Below are 19,724 nucleotides of genomic sequence, written 5' to 3'. Positions count from 1 at the left end.
TTACTGGACCAACTTCAAGCAGAAATTGATCCAATAAAAGATATTACCTCACTCACCTTGTCTCTCTAATATCCTGAGTCCCACCCCACTACAACACCACTGCCCCAATGCCTTATTTACTCTACCTTTCCTTAAAAAGCCACAGAGAACACACAAGCCTTGTAGATCAAAAGATTCCTCTCAAGCAGGCTGATAGGGAAAATGAGAATCTTTGAACAAGTACCTCAGCTGATCTCACCTGCCTCAGAAAGAGCTAGTCAAAATTTTTCCATTTAAAAAATGTGGTTTCATTGAAAAGGAAAGAAGGGGAATAAGGGAATGAACAAAAATTCTAACTTTTCAGAATACTTCCTGGAAATTTTTGAAAAATTTCTATTTTGAACCTTACAAAATTGAAACAACTTTGACTTTTACAAAATTATGTTTCCATTCGTCAACCCTCTCTATCCCCATCACACAAGAAGAGAGGTACCTCAGCTCATCAGGTCCCAAAGTGTGGGCTTTTGATGTTTTAAACACCACTCTGTATTTCACCTTGTAAGAGATTGGGAGCAACTGCACAATACACAGGACAGGAGCAAATATTTCCTTCCACTAATCAAGTGAGCCATATTCTGCACTAGTTGAATCTTCTGGAGGTCTTCAGGTGTAGCCCATATAGAATGCAATAAAGTAATCCAATCCCAAGGTAACAAAACTAAATAGCTTTATCTAAAGCTTTGTAGCTAACATAAATGGTGACAGACTGCTGGCCAAGTGCAATCTTGGCCACATCTGCTATGTAGTCATCCAGAAACAGGAGAAACTGATGAGAAATGGCAGGCATGCCCCACAAATCTAAGTAATCTCTGTCTCATCCAAACTGAGTTTTCACCCAACTAGACCTCATCGAGTCCCCAGGGCACCAGTCCAGCAGCACGCTTAAGCATGTGTATCTTTATGTACATAAGTAGTCCCATTGAAGTCTATAACACTTAAGAGTTATGCTGGGTTGACTCCTGGGAGGCATGTCCCTGCAGCTCCTAGGTGGAAGGGCCACAGGGCTCTGCATGCTGCCCGCGCCCGCAGGCACCACCCCCGCAGCTCCCGTTGGCTGCAATTCCCGGCCAATGGGAGCTGTGGAGCCAGCGCTTGTGGCGGGAGCAGCGCGCAGAGCCCCCCTAGCCGCCCTCCCCCCACAACCTGCAAGAACATGCCAGTCAGAGGTGGGCTGGGAGACTGCCAGCCCCGCCAACCCTCCCCCACCCAACACGGGTCCTGGGCTGCATGCCGCCGCTCATCCCCACCCCCCAGCACCAGCAGGGGTCCCAGTCCATGCACTGCCGCCTGCACCGCCACACACACCAGCACAGGTCCCAGGCCACACACACCCCCAGCACCTGCGAAGCCCCCAGCCTGTCCCCCAGAGCACCCACGGACCCCCAGTCCAAGTTTTAGTTAGGGGTATATAGTAAAAGTCATGGACAGGTCACGGGCCATGAATTTTTGTTTACTGCCCGTGACCTATCCATGACTTTTGCTAAAAAAACCCCATAACTAAAACGTAGCCTTTGTTTAAAACAGTGGCTTATAACTAACAACAAAAAAGAAGATGCCCTCCTTTCCCCCCTACGTTAAATCAGACCATTCTTTGCAAGATCTGGTAAAACTGCTCTGTCTTACAGACACTGAGATATCACAGTTTCAAATCTACAAATATAAAGAGTTGGCTCTCCAAGGGAAAAAGGTAATTCTAAAAGCCCTACTAAGTGAACCCCAGGTTATGTCGATACTTATGGCAGGATGTAGAGTGCAGGCACTACACGTGTAGCTGCATGCCACATGGAAAAGCAGGCTGTGTCACACTTGTCACTGTGGTGCATAGCTATGTGTGGTAGTGAAAGGCTGCACCAGTGGGGAAAGACCATTTTTTGCAACCACGTGGACTATATTTGAACGGTGTCTGGCACTCATTTAAATTATGTCTACACTTACGGCGGCATTTAGAGTTCAGACACTGCACTCCCAGCTAGTATGGGTATAAATAGCAGTGAAGATGTGGGAGGCACTGCTTGGGCATGTAGAGAGCCATATATACCCTGGGGGTTCACAACTGTTCAAACATAATTCACATGATTGTAAAAAACAGTCTGTTGGCCAATCTAAACTTCTCCTGAGTTTAGCTGTACTGTAGAAGAGCCAATATTTGCTACCGGTAACTAGAGCCCTGCAAATCTGCAGATATTCGCTTTATATCTGTGGAAGCAGTTGTATTGTTTAACATCTTTGCAGATTGGATACAGATCCAATTTTTTTTTTTTTTCTAAATCAGTGCAGGGCTCTAGAGCAGCGGTTCTCAACCAAGAGTCCACAGCCGCCTGGGGAACCACAAGCTGATTTCACAGGGCTTGCATGGGGGGGAGGGGCTCCAGCCCCACTGGGAGCATCGGGGCTCCCCTGAAACTGGCGTTCAGACGCCGTCTGAGAACTGCTGCTCAAAGTGCTGTGTTTAAGGAGAATATGAAGGAAGGTTGTCCCCATCTCTCTCTCTCTCTCTCTGTGATTCATGGATTAATCTGAACATTATTGGTAAAGAGTGCAAAACAGATTTTTTCTTCAGATGGACCAGTAAGATTAAATTGATCTTTGTTCATTGGACCATGTAAAACCTATAGAAGAACTAATAAAGAACATGAAGAAGCAAGAAATCTGCAAAGGAAAAGGTCACAGATACATGCAGGTTGAGGAGGAAACATAAGCCTTCTCCCCACACACAGAGAAATGCATCACCCCAGACACTGCTGCTGAGTTCTCTGCATTTTTCTGTGTTTTAAGCAGGTACATGATACAATTAATGGGCAGTACAATTAGAACAAATTAAAGGAAATATTTGTGTGGGGGGTGCATAGCCAGCCTACATAATTTACTGCAAAAGGAATTCACAGATTTTATTTTCTTACCTGCAAACCTTAATTTCCTATTATGGATCTACTGCTTTAACGTAAATTATAATTATAGGAATTTTGTCCAATAAAACTGAATGGAGACAGGGGAGGGTTGGTTATTTTCTGTGTTTGGCGGGGGGGGGGGGGGGGAGAGAGTGCACGTTAAAAACAGACTAAAGGCTCCTCCTGCTGGCAGGTTTGCTCACTGAACCAACCAAACCTTCCCTATACAAAAACTTCCAAAGCTGAGGAGGTATTAACACTAGAACAATAATTACTATGAACAAACTGAACAAATGCTCAGAATTGTAGTGTGGATATAATTACTGTGATATATTAGCCCCATTTGGCATTCCCTCTTGTCCTGACTTAAAGGACAACAACAGAGAATCTCACGGTAAACCAAACATATCCATAACACAATACTATCATATGGGCAGTCTTTCCAGGGCCACTGCTCCAAATTAGGGGAAACCAAAATTACACATTAAAAAAAAGTTAAAATTAAGAACCCAATCCTACTAACACCTATGCAGATGTATAACTTAGACAGCTGAGCAATCACACTGAAGTCAACTGAACTACTCACATGCTTAAAGTGAAGAATCTTGGGAGGGATTCACTAGAGCAGGGGTCCCCAAACTTTTCAGGACTGCGCCTCCCCCTTACCTCTGTCTGCGCCCCACCCAGGAGTGGGGCCGTGGCTCCTGGGCAGGATAACGCGGACAGGGTTAAGGGGGCCAAGGCTGGGGCCACAACTAGGGATGGGTCTGGGGCCGGGATGGGAGCAGAGCCACAGCCAAGATGCAGTGGGGACTGGCAGTTGGGCCCACGGCCAGGTGCGGCTCCGCTCCCGGCCTAACCCCAACTCCAGACTCAGCCCCGGGCCGGGAACAAAGCTGCAGCCCGGGGACAAGGAAGGGTGGGGCAGGAGTGGAGCTGTAGCCGGGCAGCGGTGGGGGCCGGCAGCAGAACCACACTGGTGCTGCGGACGGGGCCAGAAGCTGGGGCTAGGGCTGAAGCAAAACTGGCAGCAGGACTGGGTGGCACTCCCTCTCCCCCAGGCCTGCTGACCCCTCCCCCAAAACATTCTCCACACCCCGCTATGGGGGCTTGCCCCACAGTTTGGGGACCTCTTCACTGGAGGATTCAGACTCCCTGGCACCTAATGGAATTAACAACCCTGAGTTAGGCTCCCAGACTCCCTATTCAATGCATGGGGAGAGTTAGGCACCTAATGGGATTCACAAAAGCCAGCATGCTGAGCAGGGAGCTGCCAAAGATAGAGCACAGGGATCTGCAGCATTTCTGTTGGCTAAGTACCACCCTCAAAAAGACTTAGGCACCTAAATCCAGACCAGAGGGAGGCACCTATCTCCATATGGGATTCACAGCCTTGAACCCCCCTCCTGGAGTTAGGTGCCTAAGCCACGTGAATGGTTTTTCAAGAAACATGGTGGTGGTGATCTCTCTGAATCTGTTGGAGCTGTTCTAGTGTGTATAAATAACTATAGATTAATTGGAGCGGAGAAGCTGGAACATGAGTTTCCCATCTGAGTGCCCTAACCATGAGGCTATATAGTCACTCCCTCTCTCTGGGCTCAATTAATATTTAATCATTTATATACAGTGGAACAGCTTCAAAAGGAGAGATTCAAAAAGACCCACCCCAGGTGGTAAGGGCACATTCCTGGGAGACTGGAGACCCAAATTCAAATGCCTGTTCTATATAAGACAATGAGGGAAACTGAACCGAAGTCTCCCACAAATTGAGTGCAGTAACCACTGGACTAAAGGTTATAAGGGGGATGGGAGTGGCACCATCTCCTCCTCTAACATGGATATAGGCATACTCTAAGCGCATATACCAGCTTGAGTCCCGAAGGCTAGATAGCCAGGGAATGCCTAGTTTGTGAATCCTGCAGGGGAGAATTTAAAGGCAGAAACTCAAGCACTTCATGACTTTAGATGCCTACCTTTAGGCGACAGCTGAGCAAGGGTTTTGTGAATACCAGCATTACTAAACGTTGGACTTAGGCACCCTATGGGGTAGTAAGGTGTTTAAACCTCCTTTGTGAATTCCACTTCTAGTGTAAATATTTGCAAGATCAGGGCCTTAATGTTGCTTTTCTCCTGCACAGAAGTTCTGCAGTAATTTATGAGAGGAAGCAAACAGTGACCATCATCCACCAAGCACATACTGATAGGGAGAACATTCAGATCATTGACAAAGGAAATAAAGGGAGAACTGAGCTAAAAAAATGAACCTTTCATAAATTAAAACTGATGTGAAACTAAAGAAATGATGTGAAGACTTTTCAATTACCTTGGACTCTAAAGCTATTATGTGCAAAATTTTAACACTGAGGATTAAATAACCACAGGAAGAGTTTTAGCAAAGGTATGGTAAATTCTTCAACACTTGAAATCTTTACATCAAAATTGCATGTCTTTCCAGAAGATATACCTAGTTAAACCACAAGTTTTTAGATTCAGTGCAGGGATTACTGGGTGAAGTTCTATGGCCTGTATTATAAGTCAGCCTACATTATCTCATAACTTATCTTTCTTGATTTAAAATCTATTAATTTACTAAAAGGAATTTATTTCTCTCTGAAATGCTGGAAGCTGTTAGTGGCTGCTGCCACTCTTTTTACTCCTGCCCTGAGTGCAGCTAAATTCATGGAAGCAGAGGCAGCAGCAGTAGGAAATTTTAAGAAAAAAAGACCAGTGAAGACACAACTAGTGTGACACAATTCAAATTTTGCTGGAGAGCAGAATGTCAGCATTGCTTCAAAATACTGCTTTCCTGTTGTCCACTTTGGTGATGCCAAGCCATTTACCAGTGAGGTGGGAGGATGGCTTGCACTGGCAGTGATCTCTGACAGTGATCTTTAAGAAGAGGTAGGCTACATCAAGTGCAAAATCCACCTTCCAGGACAGAGAGAGAGAGAGCTTGGTGGTTCAAGCACTTCTGCTGAATAGTAGGAGACCACTATTTAAATTCTCTCCCCTTCCCGCCCCTCCCAGCAGCAGAGAGGGGAGAATTGAACCTGTGTGTCCCACACCCAGGCAAGTGCTCTAATCACCTCCTCTTGGAGCAGATTTTGGATAAGACCTGATCTGGTAGGTGACCTCTGAGCACACCTACAAACTAGATCAGGCCCTGCATGCAATGTAAAATCTATCTACCCCTGGTTTGTGAATTGCTCTGGGACTTAGATGGAGAGGTGCGCATCTCAGTTCCTAGAGCGAGGCAGCAGTATGCATGCCCAGAGGCAGAAACGTAGGTGCTAGTGAACTTTTATTCTGAAAACATAGGGGCCAAGTGGATTTAGGCACCTACAGGATTCAGCTGCAGTTTTGTAGATTGCAGTGGAGCCAAAACTGGGATTTAGGCCCTTAAGTCTGGAGTTTAGGCACCTAAGTACCTTTGTGGATCCAACCCATACTGCCTTTAGGCCCCAGTCCTGAAAACACTTACACATATGCTTAACTTTAGGCACAAAAGTAGTGCCATTGAACGCAATGGGACTGCTTGTTCAACTAAAGTTAAGCACATGAATAAGTGTCTTCAGGATTGAGGCCTTTATGCTCAATCTTGCAAACCCTTAAACATAAGTAATTTTACTTTGGCCACAGACCGACAAACACTTAAGCTTGTCCTTAACATTACCCAAGTGAGCAGTCCTACTGAACTCAGTGGCATTATTCATGTGTGTTAGGCACACCTTTAAGTGTTTGCAGGACTTGGCTCTATTTGAATACACAAAGATGGAAATTGACTATACATAAGGTGTTGTCAAATGCACAGATTAAACAAAATGAAAGATAATACCAAAAAACCCCTCTCTCTCTCTAATGCCTTTCAGTTATACAGTGTCAATCTTAGGTCTCAATCCTACAACTGGTTCCTCACAGGCTGACCCTGACTTCAATAGGGCTCTTTGCAAGCGCAGGACAGAGCTAAATGCAGGACTGATGCATTAGGCATCACATGCAACAACAGTATACAAAACATTTTCAAAGAGAAGTGTGAGTTTTAAGGCAACAAGTGTCCCTTTAACCATAAGGCTCATCCATGAGTATTATGAGACTTTGTTAATTATCCACTTTAAGAGTTCAAAAATCACGATTCAGGTACCCAAAAATCATGAGATTGTTTAGAGATCATGATACTTTTTAAAAAAATCATATATTTTAGGTTGTTTTTGTTTGTCTTCTGGGTTGAGAGTCTCTAGGAAACATTTAGGTCACGTTTTCAAACTTTTCTCCACAATCATGAGGACCAGAAACCTGCCTTTACAAAAAACAAACAAACAAGCTGCCATTCTCATCTATTCACATTATTTCTTTCATGAGAGTTTGCAACACTGATTACCTTTAATGTATAGTAAAGCACTTTGTGATCCTTTAGGATGAAAGTCCGTTCCCATTCCACCTAACCTCTCCTTTTTTCCCCCTCCTCCCTCACCACCTCCTTCCCTTATCTCCCTATTTTTGTATGTCTTCTCCTATTTTATTACTGTTACACCCACTCTAACATGTTATGTCTATGCAGTATTTTCTGATCTTGCAGGTTTGACAAGCTATAAAATTGCACAATTCCATAATTCTATTGGCAAGCCCAGGATGTGGTATTTGAAAACATACAAGCTGTAGGTCATTTACCATTTTTGTTTCTTTATGAAAAATAAATAAAAATTAATAGAAAAATAGAAATGCCAGTTAATAGTACATATACTATTTTGAGGCATTAGTTTCCAGTTGCTCAGAACTGTTGCTGCCTAAGGCCCTGAGCCTGCAATTTACTCTGCATGTGCAGACACTGGCATCTGTAGAGAGCCCCAATGAAGTTGGGGCTGCGTGCAGGAATGGGCACTAATGCCCCTTGGTCCACCACTACAGCTTAATTGTAAGTTAATTTTTAAGACTCTCTCCGTTTGTGGTGAAGGGTTTCACTGTTTGTATTTCAATGCCATTTTTAACATTCCACTCATTTGAATAGTCATAGATCTGCAGGTCCCTAGTCATTGCAAATATACCGTACCAAAATGTTGCAAAAACAAGTTAAGTGATTGCACGGCATTTTGTGGCTCTTAGGTGAAGCATGTTGCTACGGAAGTGCACAGTGTGTGTTCTGGGAGGCGATTTAGTGGTCTCAGCACTAGATCTGAAACACTTAAACTCCCTGTGCCCACAAACCTAGATCCCAGTGATGTTATCTTAGCCCTTCATCCTGGTGAATTGCAACTGAAAGCATTAGGGAATCTTTCAGAACAGCCCTTAAAAACTGCATCCTTCCTTGTTGTGCATGGACATTCAAGCACCCCTGGAAAGCACTCTCCTAAGTGCAGGACTCATCAACAGTGTGTGACCAAAGTCCCCCTCCCCCAGTACAGGCAGCTTTGCCATGGGACGATATCCTAGCTACCGCCCTCCACCCCAGAAGTGGCTGCATGTCAGTAGCCTTATGCATAGATTAGCAGGCTCTGCGGCACCCTTGGGAGGAAAGGGCCTTGAGGAAATGTAAAGTAGCGTGATACCTCTCTGAGCAGTTTCCACCGGGCTCTAGCGGCTCCCTGTTTCCTTCCTTTCGGACCTTCCTCAGCGTCTCCCTCTCCTTTTCCTCCTCCTGACTCACAGCTGGCAACAGGAGCTGGGATGCTCCCGGGCCAGGCTGTAGCCTCAGTCATGCTGAGGCTGCTGGGAGCAGGCAGGGAAGACCTGAGGGAGCCCCCCAGGGGCTCAAGGGGAAACAAGCCCTGAGCCGCTCACTGACCCGTCCCCGGGCGGGGAGCAGCAGCCGGGGATAGACAGAGAGGAGCTAAGCAGAGGGGGGCGGGGTGGAGGAGACGTGTGCTCAGGGACCCAGAGAAGGGACTTGCGCTTCCAGCTGCTGCGGCTAGGCCCTCCCAGCGCAGGCTAGGGAGGAGGGACAGCAGCAGCCATCTTTGATAAGGGCAAGAAGGTTCCTATGAATCTTGTCTTGCATGTTTCTGCCCTGACCTATACGGCACTTCACCTGGGTTGCTGTAACCTTGAGGAGCTCGGGGGAGTTACTACAAGGAGCATCACGCGATAATAAAACCCATTTGTTACATATCCACTTTTCTCTATGAAGTTACGGTTATCGAAAGGGGCAGGTGCCCGAAAGCAAACGTTTCAAGGCACGAAATTGGGCTAAAATAGCAAAGAAAACGTTAATATGTCTTAAAACCAACAACCTGGAGGATTATAGTAAGTCTCTGTCTGACCAACTGCCCATACCAAGATGGCGACAGAGCGCACAGCTTTGGTCGCCATCTTGACTGCTGGTAGCCGCGTATCGAGAGAGGTATTGGTTCGGACGCCATCTTGGCTATGGGCATGCCAGTGAATGACTATGTCCGCGTCCCGCCATCATCTTGACTGTGGGCAGCTCAGGGGGTAGGAAAATCAAGTGAGTCTCTGGCTTCGGCGCGGAATAGAGTCGCTCTTCCACGATGTCATCTTTGCGCGCCTGGTCGGGGGCGGCGGCGGGCTGAGTCTCACAAGTGGCGGGAGCCGCGGCTCCTCCCCAGTGCCGGAGCGGGCGAGTGCCGGCCGGGCGTGGGAGCCGTTTTACGGCCGGTTCCACTTCCAGCAGCTGCCCCGCCGGGGGCGAGCGAGGACCTCTCTGGTCTCTGTCCTGCCCGCAGCAGGCCGGGGAGGGTCTGTCGCGGCGGCTGCCGCGCGCCTTGCGGCGCTTGCCTGGGCCGGCTGGAGGCGTGGGCGGTCAGCATGTGCCCAGCGCTCGGAGACCGGCTGGGTGGGATCGGATCTCAGAGCCGCTGAGCTCTCCTCCTCCTCCTCGTGCAGGCTTGGGCGTGTTTCCATGCGGTGCTTTAACGCCACTGGCCGGGGCTGAAGAATTGTGTCAGTGCAGTTCAGTGAGCCTTGAAACTCTCTCACGTTTCAGAAGCTCTTTGAACTGGTGACACATCTGGACAGGAAAGTGCCCGGCAGGATGGCTGCGGCTGGCCCTCCCACCGCCGGGCCCACCAGAGCCTGCCCTTCTGCCGTGCGAGCCTGCAGCCTGGGGGAGAAACACGCTGCCTAAGTGTACAAACGAATTGTTTGAAAAGGGCTAGGGAAGGCAGCTGCAGGTTTGCTTTTCTTCTCCCTGCCGTTCGCATGGTAACTAAAGTTTACAGCGTTCAGTCTGAATCTTTTGCCCCTTTCGGTTTAAAGCGTTCACATTTGAAGAAGTCCCTGCTTCCGTTTCACCCTGAACATATCAGATACCCAATTTAATTGCATCCGACATAAATTTGGATTCTTGGAAAGTTCAGAGTGAGTACAGTCAGTCAAGTGAAGATTTGGGCGCCATGCATCGGACTGTGAAATCTTTTCTCCGGACTCTGAAGTTCAGTGTTGGTTGCTTCCGATACTACTTTAACCGTAACTATGATCCGGTAATAGCGCTTTGCAGTCAAATAAAAGTCCAAGAATTTCAGTTTACAAAGTGTTTGGGAAATTCATGGAACAACACAGACTCACGAGGGCACACTGTGCCACGGAGATTCTTTTCCTGCAAGGTATGCAGTTTAAATATAAATATAATGCCAACAACTATCATGACCCTTATATTAATAATGACAGTCACACTGTTTCAAATGTTAAGGAAACTTTTTTTTTCCAAAAGGGTTTGAGATAGGAATTGGGATTTCAGTTATACTCAGAGACAAATGACATAGTTCAACTTGTCAGCTTCTGTACTTCTCCATAGCTAAGTACACAGTTGGGTCAGTTTTATTGCTGTATAGCCTTGGCTTGACATGAGTAATTGGACATGTGTGAGGCCTCATTTCTTGGGAGACAGAATTAGAGAGAAAAGGAGTACTTGTGGCACCTTAGAGACTAACAAATTATTTGAGCATAAGCTTTCGTGAGCTACAGCTCACTTCATCAGAGGTAAATGGATCAGCTGGCTGGAAACAGATAAGGGGGAATATCCAGGGAACAATTTACAATGGATAAGATAACCATGGACAAGATAAACCTGGGACACAAGATGAGGTAAAGCGTAAATTGGAATTGGTTCCTACAAAGTGACCAAACCAATCCCACCCAAAATGAGTGATGTAATGTATAGGGAATGCTGTGTGATGTATACATGTATATAAAGGAAGGGAGTTTCTGTGTAACTTTGGGTGTATAGTATTCCCTGTACCCATGCCCTATGCTTGAGCCTGATCAGCTGAAGCATAGTTTGATTGTATGCCAATTAAAAAAAACACCTCAGTGACCAGTTCAGCATTGAGCTGAGTTCTTGGGAAGCAAGTAGATAAAGTCTTGGAGGCTACTGGGTGGATAAGGTCTCAGAGGGTACCCCCAGTATACTGTAGTTTTTTTCCTAAAACCTAACTAGCTGCTGGAAAGATACTATTAGGGTATCAGGATAGAACTGCATAAAGAATCTCCAGAGTGATTAGACCAGGATTTAACCACTACTAGCTGACACAATGCTTAACAAAACTTGTCCTTGTCTACACAGACTAGTCGGTCTATATCCATAACTGGATCTACTGGCAGCCCATTGCACCTGCACAGATTTAACTGAAGGATCAAGACCTATCTGACTAACTGTAGAGGGGAAACAGTGAAAATGGTTTATACAGTGTGCATATCTAATGCATATAATAAACAAACAAAAAGCAGAGAAAAAATTCTAATTTTTTCCAATAATATGAATCTTAGGTGTTACTTGAAATACATAGCAGGTGAAATATTTCCAGACAGAAATGTGAGTTATTGTTTTACATTGACGGTGTTTTTTTAAGGGTGACTTGAAAATGATTTTCAAAGAGATGGATTTCAGCCCAGCCAATTTAAGTTGATTTATATTGCATAAGTGATGCAAAGTGACCTTGATAGACAAAGAGCATCCAACCATAACTTTGGACATTTAAAATCAGAGTTTGATTGCATTGACGTATTTGTACCAGGATCTTTTGAAATCAGAGCAGGAGAACTGGAAAGTAACTTCAGCAAGATATATGGATACAGCAGAAAGAATCAAGAAGAAATTAGAAGTAATGTACAACAAGTATACATTTGGCATGAGCAGCCCAGTGGTGAGTGGCAAAAATTTTTTTTAAATGCATCATAGTTTAGTACAAGTAAGAGTCAGTTAAGTTGTTCCTGCTATGAAATGCCTTTACACTACATGTTTTTGGTTAAGTTGTTATATGTTCATAGTTTTGATTTTTAAATATTTTGATAGTTATAAAGTATGAATAAAATAGTCTGGAATATGCTTGCAGAATGTTTGATCTAACTGACTACTTTTACGTGAACAGCAGTCTTAATGCCACCACAGTCAATAGACGCAATAATAAACTAATAGGATAAAGTTAAACTGTCCTTTTGGCAAACAATGTGGATTATATGATACAAGAGAAGAGTTAAATGCTTTCACCCATTATTAAGTTTGGGGGGGGGGAGGGGAATGGTATCTGAATTGTGGAGTTTTGATTCCATGCGGTGATAGGATGACATAAACTACAAGACCTTTGTTCTCTTGGCTCCAGTTCTAGAGACATTTAACTTCAATACCAGGAGTAGTCTCATTGATGTCAATTGATCTACTTGCGATAGTTAAAGTTAAGCACATGCATATGTGTTTGCAGGATTGGGCCCTTAGGCCTCGAGCCTTAAACTCAATTCTGAGTTTTTTAATGTTAAGTAGTGAATAGTCCCATTGAACCCAAGTTGTTAGCATACTTTTTCCTATTTGTATATTACTTATTAGTAAACGTTGTTATAGCTTTTATTTACTTCATTGAGTCTATTCCGGTGCTTAATGGTACATAAGTCTTTGCAGGCACAAGGATTAAGGCAAATAACATGTGCTTGGGTAATGAGTAATTCTGTTAAGTCATCTGTTCAAAGGATAATGCTTTTTGCTTGTGTAGTTACCAGAGAAATGTCTTTCTTACAGCAGTGGTCTCCAACCTTTTTACGCACAAGATGGCTTTTTGAATTTAAGATCAATGCAGGATCTACCCCGCCCCTTCCCCGAGGCTGTGCCCCACCCACTCCATTCCACCCTCCCTCCATCGCTTGCTCTCCCCCCTCACTCACTCTCACTGGGCTGGGGCAGCGGGTTGGGGTGCAGGAGGGGGTGCAGGCTCTGGGCTGGGACCAAGGGGTTTGGAGTGTGTGTGGGGGGGTGCAGGCTGAGCATGGGGCAGGGGGTTGGGGTACAGGCTCTGGGAGGGAGTTTGAGTGCAGGTGTCATATGGTCACACTGCACCTAATCTCAGAATCCACTGGACATTTCATGAGTTTTACTTTTTATTAGTAAAAAGAAAAGGAGTACTTGTGGCACCTTAGAGACCAACCAATTTATTTGAGCATGAGCTTTCGTGAGCTACAGCTCACTTCATCGGATGCATACCGTGGAAACTTAGTGTCATTTATGGTTTATAGATCAAAAATCCTTCAGGGATTGTCACAAATCAGTGCAACATTGTCAGCTCTGGGGTGTGCATTGGCTGAGCCTGGGGCAAGGGGTTGAAGAGCAGGAGTGACAGGTGCAAGCTTTGGGAGGGAGTTTGGGTGCAGGAGGGGGCTGGGATTGCGTTGTGTGAGAGGGGGTGAAGGGTGCAGGCTCTGGGAGGGAGTTTGGGTGCAGGAGGAGGCAGGGTCTTGGGGTGTGGGAGGAGGTGCGGGGGCTGGGAGGGAGCTTTCGGCTGGGGGTTGAGGTGCAGGAGGGGGTACAAGATACAGGCTCCAGCCAGGAGGTGCTTACCAAAGGCGGCTCCATGTCGGCAACGCAGTGGGACTCGGGCAGGCTGCTTACCTGCTGTGGCCCCAAACCGCTCCTGGAAGTGGATGGCTGCTGGCACGTCTCTGTGTGCAGCCCCTGGGAGGGAGGGGGGCAGTGGGTCTCCATGCACTGCCTGTGCCTGCAAGCGCCGACCCCATGGGGACGGTGCCGGGGGTGGAGGCAGCACGCAGAGCTACCTCACACACACACACACACTCACCCTTCCCCCAGGGGCTGCAGAGACATGCCAGCCGCTTCTGGGAGCAGTGTGGGGCCACAGCAGGTAAGCAGCCTGCCTGAGCCCCTGCACCGCAAGACTTTTAGCGGCCAGGAGATCGTGATCGACTGGCCAATGCTCCAGGATTGACCAGTTGATCGCAATCAACAGGTTGGTGAGCACTGTGTTACAGTATATTTACTTAAAAAAAGAAAATCTTTGTGTGTGTGACTTCCTTTCATTCCTCTGAATATGGCTAACAAAATCCTTAAGTGTATCAAGCACATCTTTTATATGTTGTTGTCTTATTTATATATAAAATATTATGCATATATTGCTGAATTAGATTTTATTTATACATAAAACCATAGGCCTATTCATGTACTATATAACCTCAGCAGAAAACAGATGAAGTGAGCTGTAGCTCATGAAAGCTTATGCTCAAATAAATTGGTTAGTCTCTAAGGTGCCACAAGTACTTTTTTTTTTTTTTTTTTTTTTGCAAATACAGACTAACACGGCTGTTACTCTGAAAGAAAACAGATTGTTTGTAGTGACTTTTAGGAAATATTTTGACTTCTAAGGTCCGACCATGATATAATTCTGCCTATATTGGCAACATGTCTGTTTTGTGCTTAACAGATTAGGTTTGGGGATTCTGTTTACTTTGAAGAAAATGGCTGCATATTTCGTTCAAAAGCAGGTGTTGGTAAGATATTTCTTGGACATTATAATTGCTCAGATCTTTCCGTATGCATTGACACTTTAGGATACTTTACTTAGCTTCAAGCTTAATCATCCCTGTTACTTAATTTTTAAAAAAAAACTTAAAACAAAAATAGCTCAAAATTGTGTTTTACATAATAAAATGTTTAAGCAATACATTTTATAAAAGTAGTAAAAGCTTCAGATTCCAGAATCTAGAAAGAAGAATGGCACAGGAACTGGGGATTAATGTCATATGATTACACATATTAAAAAGTCTCAAACTTTATAAGGTCATCTAGTCTGACATCCTGCACAACGCAGGCCGCAGAACTTCAACCACCCCCTCCTGTAATAGACCCATAACTTCTGGCTGAGTTACTGAAGTCCTCAAACAATGATTTAAAAATTTCAGGTTACAGAGAATCCACCATTCACTCTAGTTAAACTAGCAAGTGTCCTGTGCCCCATGCTGCAGAGGAAGGGGAAAAGGGTCTCTGCCAATCTGACCTGGGGGGAAATTCCTTCCCAACCCCAAATATGGCTAGGGTTGCCAACTTTCTAATTACAGAAAACTGAACACCCCTACCCCACCTCTTCTCAGAGGCCCTGCCCCCCACTCACTCCATCCCCCCTCTCTCCGTTGCTTGATCTTCCCCACCCTCACTCACTTTCACCGGCTGGGGCAGGAGGTTGGGGGGGAATGGGGGCTGAGGGCTTCAGCTGGGGGTGAGGCCAGAGATGAGGAGTTTGGGGTGCAGGAGGGGGCTCTGGGATAGCCAGGAGGTTGGGGTCCAGGGGGGATGAGGGCTGGGGATGAGGGGTTTGGGGTGCAGGAGGGGGCTTTGGGCTAGGCAAGGGAGTTGGGGTGTGACGGGGGTTGAGAGCTTGGGATGGGGCAGGGGATGTGAAGATGTTATACCAATAAAATAAAAACCAGCAGGATCTTATTAAAGGAAAAAAGGCAAAATACCACATTTATTGTGAATACAGAAAGAATCATAGCAAGCAGTTAGTTATAGCTATAGCATTCCATTCAATCTCATTTATTCACACATTCATTCATACAAACACACACACACAGGTTCTGCAAGGTTGTTATCATAGTTACCAGCCTTAGAGTTGCTCATGCCAAGCCACTGGCCAGGTGGCCTGGACATGAGGAGGGAGCAGGGGCTTGTCAGATGCTCATCTGATGCTCCTGGAAGTTGGTTTGCAGAATCAGACCCCAAAGTTCTCACTTTTTAGAGTCCTATTTTTATAGGAATTTCTTCCTATTCCAGTCTATGGGAATTGCTTCATCATGCTGTTGCTGAATCAATCAGCAGATAGCACATTCCTGACGGCTCCGTGCTGCTAGATGTTACCTTGTTCTTTGGTTCTCCCATTCTTGAGGCTGTTGGGTGGATTCCAGTCTGCCCTGCGGGGGTCCTCTGGTTATTTCCACTTGACGCCTTCTTCGGCCGATGGACACTGGATTCTTAGCACCTCCCTGATCATTCAGTTATTATCCACACCAAGCATCCATCCACATACATCCTCTATCTCTACTTTAATCACAATTGTTAATACAACAAAAGGGCGGGGAGTCTCTGGATGCTGTTTCTGTTAGAGTATTGCTTTGAGAACAGACTCTGTCTTAGAATGTACTAACACAATTAGCAGCTTGCAAGTTTCACACATAGAGGGAGAGAAACAGTACCAAAAACCAAGAGACCTCTTAATTAGTTATACCCTGGAATTTAAACTATGGGGAATCAAACTCATTTGTGATTTTAATACAGAACTTCTTTAATATGATCCAACAAGGGGTTTGGGGAGTATGAGGAGACTCCGGGGTGGGGTTGCAGGGTCCTGGTGGCGCTTACTGCAGCTCCAAGGAAGCGACCACCAGGTCCTTGCAGCTTCTAGTCGCATAGGCAGACAGGGAGGTTCCATGTGCTGCCTTCGTGCCCAAAGGCGCCATCCCCCGCAGATACCATTGGTCGTGGTTCCCGGCCAGTGGGAACTGCGTAACCAGCACTCGGGGAGGGGGCAGCGTGTGGAGCCTCCCTGGTTGCTCATGCGCCTAGGAGCCGCAGGGACCTGGCGGCCACTTCTGGGAGCCATGCAGAGCTGGGGCAGGTAGGGAGCCTGCCTTAGCCCCAGGCCCCCGCTAAACTGCCAAGTGGACTTTTAAGGCCCGGTCGCCAGTGCTGACCGGAGCCACCAGGGTCCCTTTTCAACCTGGCATTCCGGTCAAAAACCAAACGCCTAGCAGCCCTAAAATATGGCTGTTGGTTGAACCCTAAGCACATCAGCAAGACTTACCAGCCAGACACCTGGGAAAGAATTTTCTGTAGTAACTCAGAGCCCTCCCCATCTAGTGTTCCATCAATGGCTCTTGGGCATATTTGCTACTAGCAGTCGCAGATCAGCTGTATACCATTGTAGGCAGTCTCATCATACTATCCCCTTCATAAACTTATCAAGCTCAGTCTTTAAGCCAGTTAGGTTTTTTGCCCCCACTGTTCCCCTTGGAAGGCTGTACCAGAACTTCACTCCTCTGATTGTTGGAAACATTTGCCTAACTCAGCAGTCCCCAAACTTTTGAGGTTGCAGCCCCCCCTTACCCCATCCATGCCCCCTGCCAGGGCCGGGAGCAGGGACATGGATGTGGACAGGGGTAAGGGGGTCAAGGCTGGGGCTGCAGCTGGGGGCTGAGACTGGGAGTGGAGCCCCAGCCGGGCTGTGGTGGGGGCTGGCAGCCAGACCCGTGGCCAGGTGCAGCTCCACTCCTCCCCAAGCCTTGGGACTGGGGCCGCACTGAGGCTGGGGGTGGGGCCAGGCGCAGGGCCAGGGATGCGGCTGGGGGTGGGACTGGAGCGGAGCTGGGTGGCACTCCCTCTCCACATCCCATATGGATTGGCCCAGGCCCTGCTGCACCCCTCCCAGACGTTCCTCCATGCCCTCCAGGCGTACCCCACAGTTCGGGGACCTCTGGTCTAACTTCAAACCTAAACTTGTTGATGGCCAGTTTATATCCATTTGTTCTTGTGTCAACATTGGCACTTAACTTAAATAACTCCTCTCCCTCCCTGGTATTTATCAACTTACATTAGTAGCAAAAGCTATATTGAGACTTCCATGATAAATTCTTGTTTTCACGTGGTCATAAATTTCTGGATTTTTTTTTTTCAGTCAGCACTTTGGGTTTATACAAAACAGACCACTTCGCTGAGGAAAAAAAATTAAGCAAAATTAATTCACCCATTTTTTTAATTCCAAAAGGGTGAAAAATATTTCTCCTCTCATTGCACACAAATACCTCAAAAATTTGAACTTTAAAGTTAAACCTTCCTTCAGAAGTATGGTCTCCATTTCAGGCAAATTTACAAATCAAAAAATATTTTTAAAAATAACAACAACAAAATCTTTTTCACACATGCCATTAAACTCAGTTATGATACTGTTTATTAACATATGTTAAGACACCTGAACTATTCCATGCTAATAAATTCCACTTTTGGATATCATTAGCAGAATATAAACTTTTATGATCCATTGTGCTGATTCTTGGATAATATTGTCTGTATTCTTTTGTGTACTAGATGAAGGAAGTGTTGAGACGTTACTCAGTACTGAAGATCTTGGTTTTCATGATGCGATTATTCAGCGCATCAGAATTTCCCCAGATCAGAGGTATATGGCTACCAGCATAAAAAGCTCAAATTCTGAAGAGTCAAGCTGTATTGTTACGAAACTTGAGAAGTTACCAATGGTGGAATATATTATCCCAAATGTGTTTAGTTTTGGTAAGTACAGTAACTCCTCACTTAACGTTGTAGTTATGTTCCTAAAAAATGCAACTTTAAGCGAAACGATGTTAAGTGAATCCAATTTCCCCATAAGAATTAATGTAAATAGGGTGGGGTTTGGTTCCAGGGAAATTTTTTTTGCCAGACAAAAGTCTATAAATATATACACACACAAACACACACACAGAGTATAAGTTTTAAACAAACAATTTAATACATACACAGCGATGATGATGATTGTGAACCTTGGTTGAGGTGGTAAAGTCAGAGGGTGGGATATTTCCCAGGGAATGCCTTACTGCTAAATGATGAACTAGCAATTGGCTGAGCCCTCAAGGGTTAACTCGTTGTTAATGTAGCCTCACACTCTACAAGGCAGCACAAATGGAGGGAGGGGAGACAGCCACACACCCTGTGTGTGTGTGTGTGAGAGAGAGAGAGATGTGCATTTCCCTTTTAAATAGGCTGACACCACTCTTAAGTACACTGCCTTGTTAAGTTAATCAGCAAGCTGAGACCACAGCAGCTGCTGCCAGGAAGTTCCCTGAGCCCTGTCCTGTGTCCCCCCTGCTCTGTAAGCGGGGAGCAGGGGGGAGGGGGACACCCTGACATTAGCCTCCCTGTCCTCCCCCACCTCCCAGCAAGCAGGAGGCTCTGGAGAGCAGCTCCAAGGCAGTGGAGGGAGGGACAGCTGAACTGCTGGCAATTGATAGCCTGCTGGGCCGCTGCTGCACAGGGAACTTAGGGGAGCGGGGGGGCTGCTGGTCCACCCTGGTTCCAAGCCCTCACCAGCTAGTTGCAAGGGGATGCTCTTCCTGCAAGCAGTGGACAAAGCAGGCGGCTGCCAAAGGATGGCCTTATAAGGGAGCATTGGACAACTCTAATCGAGCATGTTCCCTAATTGATCAGCAACGAAACAATATTAACCGGGATGACTTTAAGTGAGGAGTTACTGTGGTCTGTAAATGTAATGTGGAATACACAAAACGGCAAGATAAAATGCTCCATATATTGCAACTTAGAATCAGTAATAATATTTTAAACAAAATAAAGGACTGCTGTGTTGAAATTGATATCCACTATAAAGAACTGTTGCTGTAGCGGTGTTGGTCCCAGGAGAGAGACAAGGTAGGTAAGGTGATATCTTTTACCTATCTTGTCATATCAAGACACACACATTCTAAAACTGCAGAAGGGTTCTCAATTGATTACAAAGATTTACTGGCTCGAAAGTTTGTCTTTTATACTACACAATTGTCCTTTTTGCAATTCAAACAAAAGCAGCT

At 45.9% G+C, this 19,724-nt stretch overlaps 2 protein-coding genes across 2 annotated transcripts in view; one reads left to right on the top strand and one right to left on the bottom strand.

Annotated features, from left to right (window-relative positions):
* Positions 1 to 8,835, bottom strand: part of CAMKMT (calmodulin-lysine N-methyltransferase) — a 341,515-nt gene extending 332,680 nt beyond the window's left edge. The window contains exon 1 of the mRNA XM_077813858.1: positions 8,471 to 8,835. Coding sequence (XP_077669984.1) covers positions 8,471 to 8,620 — 150 coding nt within the window. The 5' untranslated portion in view covers positions 8,621 to 8,835. The remainder of the gene's footprint in view (positions 1 to 8,470) is intronic.
* A 479-nt stretch (positions 8,836 to 9,314) lies between these two features.
* PREPL (prolyl endopeptidase like) overlaps positions 9,315 to 19,724 on the top strand; it is a 28,449-nt gene continuing 18,039 nt past the window's right edge. Inside the window, 6 exon segments of the mRNA XM_077813856.1 lie at positions 9,315 to 9,366; positions 9,865 to 10,181; positions 10,184 to 10,483; positions 11,894 to 12,022; positions 14,579 to 14,645; positions 18,232 to 18,435. Coding sequence (XP_077669982.1) covers positions 10,080 to 10,181; positions 10,184 to 10,483; positions 11,894 to 12,022; positions 14,579 to 14,645; positions 18,232 to 18,435 — 802 coding nt within the window. The 5' untranslated portion in view covers positions 9,315 to 9,366; positions 9,865 to 10,079.

This window comes from Eretmochelys imbricata, chromosome 3, assembly GCF_965152235.1.
Source record: "Eretmochelys imbricata isolate rEreImb1 chromosome 3, rEreImb1.hap1, whole genome shotgun sequence".
Lineage (NCBI taxonomy): Eukaryota > Metazoa > Chordata > Testudines > Cheloniidae > Eretmochelys > Eretmochelys imbricata.
Note: the sequence above shows the minus strand (reverse complement) of the source record. Positions and strands in the feature narration are given on the sequence as shown.